This window comes from Mus pahari, chromosome 5 (assembly GCF_900095145.1).
Source record: "Mus pahari chromosome 5, PAHARI_EIJ_v1.1, whole genome shotgun sequence".
Classification (NCBI taxonomy): Eukaryota; Metazoa; Chordata; class Mammalia; order Rodentia; family Muridae; genus Mus; species Mus pahari.
Genome location: NC_034594.1, coordinates 146,765,343 through 146,769,594, shown reverse-complemented (window position 1 = coordinate 146,769,594; position 4,252 = coordinate 146,765,343). Strand labels below are relative to the sequence as shown.

The 4,252-nt window shown below is 39.1% G+C and overlaps 1 protein-coding gene across 1 annotated transcript in view; it reads right to left on the bottom strand.

Moving 5' to 3' along the window:
* The window catches only part of Spta1 (spectrin alpha, erythrocytic 1), a 68,553-nt gene that overhangs the window by 11,539 nt on the left and 52,762 nt on the right, over positions 1 to 4,252 (bottom strand). The window contains exons 42-43 of the mRNA XM_021197549.2: positions 3,781 to 3,857; positions 368 to 577 (exon numbers count right to left, since the gene is read on the bottom strand). Coding sequence (XP_021053208.1) covers positions 368 to 577; positions 3,781 to 3,857 — 287 coding nt within the window. The remainder of the gene's footprint in view (positions 1 to 367; positions 578 to 3,780; positions 3,858 to 4,252) is intronic.

Below are 4,252 nucleotides of genomic sequence, written 5' to 3'. Positions count from 1 at the left end.
CAAAAGTTAAGAATTGCAGAAACTCTTCCAGAGGTTCTGAGTTCAATTCTTAGCAACCACATGGTGGCTCATAACCATCTATAGTGAATTCTGATGCCCTCTTCTGGGATGCAGGTGTACATGCAGAAAGAACACTCACATACATAAAAATAAATACATCTTTAAAAAAAATCAATTAAAAAAAGAACGTTTTTGTTGATCCATTTCTGTACTAAAGATGTTTATAAAACTTCCAAATGTATTTTCTAGTTACTGTGTTTGAAGTCTCTAGCTAATAACCAAGAGTTTTGAGGACCTAACATATTTCAGTGAGATGCACTTTTCCGTTTATCTCTCCCTCCCCTCTTTCCATTCCCTCCTTCCTGACCTTCTGTAGAGGCATCTGCTTCTCCAGCAGTTTCTGCCTGTGAACTCTAGATGCCTCCAGCAGTTGTTCCCAGTGCCTCAGCAAGGCTGCGTGCTGCTCCTCAATGGCTTTGGCTTGGCTGTGCTCACCAGCCACGAGTTGGTCCTTCAGCTCAGAGATTTCAGAAAGCCTTTCCTGCTGGAAGCTCTGAAGACTGGCATCCAGTGTGTCCTGAAAAGGTCAAAAGAGAAGCCATGAGCAGGGCCAGGGAGGTATACAAAGGACCACTTGTATCTGTGACCACCCAGACTTTTAATAGTGTTGTGGCTAATATCATTTGCCAACTTGATAGAATACAGGTTCACTTAGGGAGGCAGACATTCGGACAGACCTGTGAGGAATTATTCACCCTCTGATAAAGTATGCGAAAGATGATCATGATCAGATTCATTAAGATGGAGAAACCCAGCCACTGGAATGGCACCATTTCCTGAGATGAAGTCATAGACCGTATAAGGAGAGAATAAACCGAGCACAAATATTTATTGCTCTCTCTCTCTGCTGACTGTGGACACAATGTAACCAATTGCATCAAGTAATTACTGCCTGTATATCCCATCCATAGAAGATTGTATTTCAACTGTAAGTCAATAAACTCTTCCAAATTGCTTATGTCAGAGTATTTTTATCATAGTAAAAGGAAGAAAAAGAATATATATGCATATATATCATCAAAGTTATTTATATATAGTATATATACTTATATATTATATATGTATATATAATACCACACACACAAATACACACACACAAATACACACACACACACACACACACGCACACACACATACATGCATATATATGGTGAAAGAAGATGGTCAAAATGTTGTCCTTGGAATTATGTTCAAGTAGTAGTGTATATATATTTTATAGATTGCATATTAAGGATAAAATTGTTAAGGTGATATTGGAACATGACCTGACATTTACAATAAAAAAATCTGTCTTGTAAGACATACTTTCAGAGAATTTCTCAAAATGATATACTCTGCTTTAATTAAAGGCAACGAATTGCTAGGGGATTTGGATACACAAACAACAAAAGCCTTATAGAATTGAAAACATTACAGAAATGTTAAAATCACAGTCAGGAATTCTATATGAGCTTTAACAAAGTGACTTGCATTAAAATAGTTCTGCCTTTGTCTTTCTCCCTCCTCTTCTTTTTCTTATTCTTCCTTCCCTCTTCCCTCGTTTTTTTAAACATAAATCCTCACTCTATAGCATTCATTGGCCTGGAGCTCGCTATGCGGATCAGGCTGGCCTCAAACTCATAAAAAATGTGCCTGTATCTGCCTGCCTTTGCCTGCTTCTGCCTCTGCCTCTACCTTTCAAGTACTGGGATTAAATGTGTGTACCAAAATACACAGCACATTAAATTAATTCTCTTTTGAGAACAACTACAAATTGACTTTTGTTTGATGTGCATGGGTGTTTTCTTTGCATATATGCCCATGGAGACCTGAAATTTGGACCTGGAGTTCCAGGCCACTGTTTTTGCAATGTGGGTGCTGGCAATCAAACCCAGACCATCTGGAATGATGATCAGTATGCTCAACTGTTGAGCCATCTCTCCAGCTTTTCTGAAAACAATTTTTAAATTATCAAAACGTTTATTATTTGAATGTAATATGAGTTAATTGGAAGAAGCTACAAATCAAGGGCCCACAATGCCTGAGAGACAAGAAAACCATTAGAGTATCAGCATTACTCACTCCATATTTCCCTTTTAAGAATATGCTGAGCTGGGTAAGATATTCACAGGGAATTACCTCTCAGGCTTTGGCAATGACGTGTAAGTTAAAGGGACAAAAATAGCCATTGTGAGGAAATGGGGCATCGGGTCTTGCAGAGGTTGTAGAAAGAAAACTGTGCAGGAATGTCCAGCCACTCACCATTCTTCTGTATTTTAAACTCAAGACACTTTAGAACCCTAAAATGAGCAGGTAGTATCTTAGGAGTCAAGCAGAAATAGTATCAAAAGCCACAGATGCTAGGCATTCTTTTTGTGGCATCAGAGTGCTGACTTCAGAACCTACCAAGGGGATGCTCTAGTTAAAGTGCTTAGGAAAAAGAAGAAATGAAGTGTGGAGGTCCTCACAAAAGAGGAAACCAGATACTATATTTCTTATCCGTTTAATTCATGACCAAAAATTTGTCAGAAGAACAAAGACCCTCTGCTGGACCAAAGGCCATTATAGTTGCCAGAATTTCACCTCCAACTGTGATGGAGACTCCCTGCTGGACCAAAGGTCACACCAACTGCCAGAAATAAAGACTAAAAAGACCAGAAGACCAAGGAGGAAACAGAAACCAAGCAGCAAAAAGTAGAATGTTTGGTGAATCAGATGTTAAAGCTTCAAGCATCATGAATTAATAACCTCAAATGCAAATGGATTCATCTTTCCAACAAAACTTAATAAATTACAGAGTAGCATGATATCTAAATCTAGAATAAATGACACTCATGTGAGAAACTTCATCCTTGGTGCAGTGATAATATTGTGGGCTCTTTGAGAGATAGTGGCAGATAGGAAGTCCTTGCAGCCACACCTCCAGAAGAAATCTGTGTTGTCCCATCCTCTTTCTTACTTCCTATATAATCTCATCCTTTCTCCCATTCTCTTGCCATTTGCCAGGGCCTTGTCATTCCTTGTACTATTTGGATTAAAAGCATTAAATTATGAAGTTAATAACTCTTTCTAAAAACAAACTACTTATGCTCTTACTAAAAGGTTTGAGTATTTTTTAATTGTCTATGTGTGAAATGTATATGTATATGTATATGTGTAGTGCAATTGTAGAGGCTAGAAGAAACTGACATCAGGTGTCTTCCTCTTTTGTCTATACCTTCTATTTTGAGACAAGATCCTCTCATTCAGTGCAGAAATATAAATTCCCAAGATCATTCCTTCCATCTCTAACTCCCAGGACTGGTCCTGGATCTGAGCTCAATTCTTCATGCATTATCCAATGAGATATTGCATCAGGTCTCAGTTGCTTCATAAAACATTTAATTATAGTAACAAAATGGCCTAATTATAGTTATTAGGAGCATACACAAATGGGGGAAATTAGAAAAGCCAAAAGTTGACACTCTGATAAAATCCAAGATAACAAACACAAACATCTACTATCATGGAAGGGGGGGGGTGAGGAAGCAGGAAGAAGAAGAGAAAGAGGAAAAGGGAGACAGAAGAGGGAGAGAGAGGGATGGAGGAAGAGGAAGAGGGATAGGGGGAAGTAGGGAGGGGTGGGAGTAGGAGGAAGAGGGAGAAGGAGGGAAATGGAAGGAAAGAGCACAAATTATAAGACAATTAAACTAGAAATATTGGGCCTCCCTGGCTCCATTTGACATGGCCTCTCTAACTTACGTGCTTTGCCAGGAGTGTGAGGAAGGTGGTGAGGTCTGCACCGTTGCTCTTGGTCTTCAGGCTTGCTTCCTTCTCCCCTAACAAATAAGAAAAGTTAGGATGGAATATTTGATGATTATTTCCAGTAGCCAATAAGAAAGCTTCCTGATCCCAGAACAGGTGACTCAGTGCAATGCAGAAGCAGTGCGAAGAATGGGTGGCTTTTGTGTCCTTAAAATAAAACTGACTGAGTGTGCTAAGTGCAAAAGAAATGTTGAATCATGGGAGGTAGGAAAGTTGAAGGTTGAACATGAACTACAAACAAATCAGCAAACACCGTAGTTTGTTTCCTAGAAACTTTGTGGAGGATTTTCCTTTCTGAATGGCATGATGAAATTTACCAGTTTGGAACAACTGTCCTGTGGGTTTATGCCTCCTTATTCCCTACCATCTGTGTGTATGTGTGTGTGTGTGTGTGTGTGTGTGTGTGTGT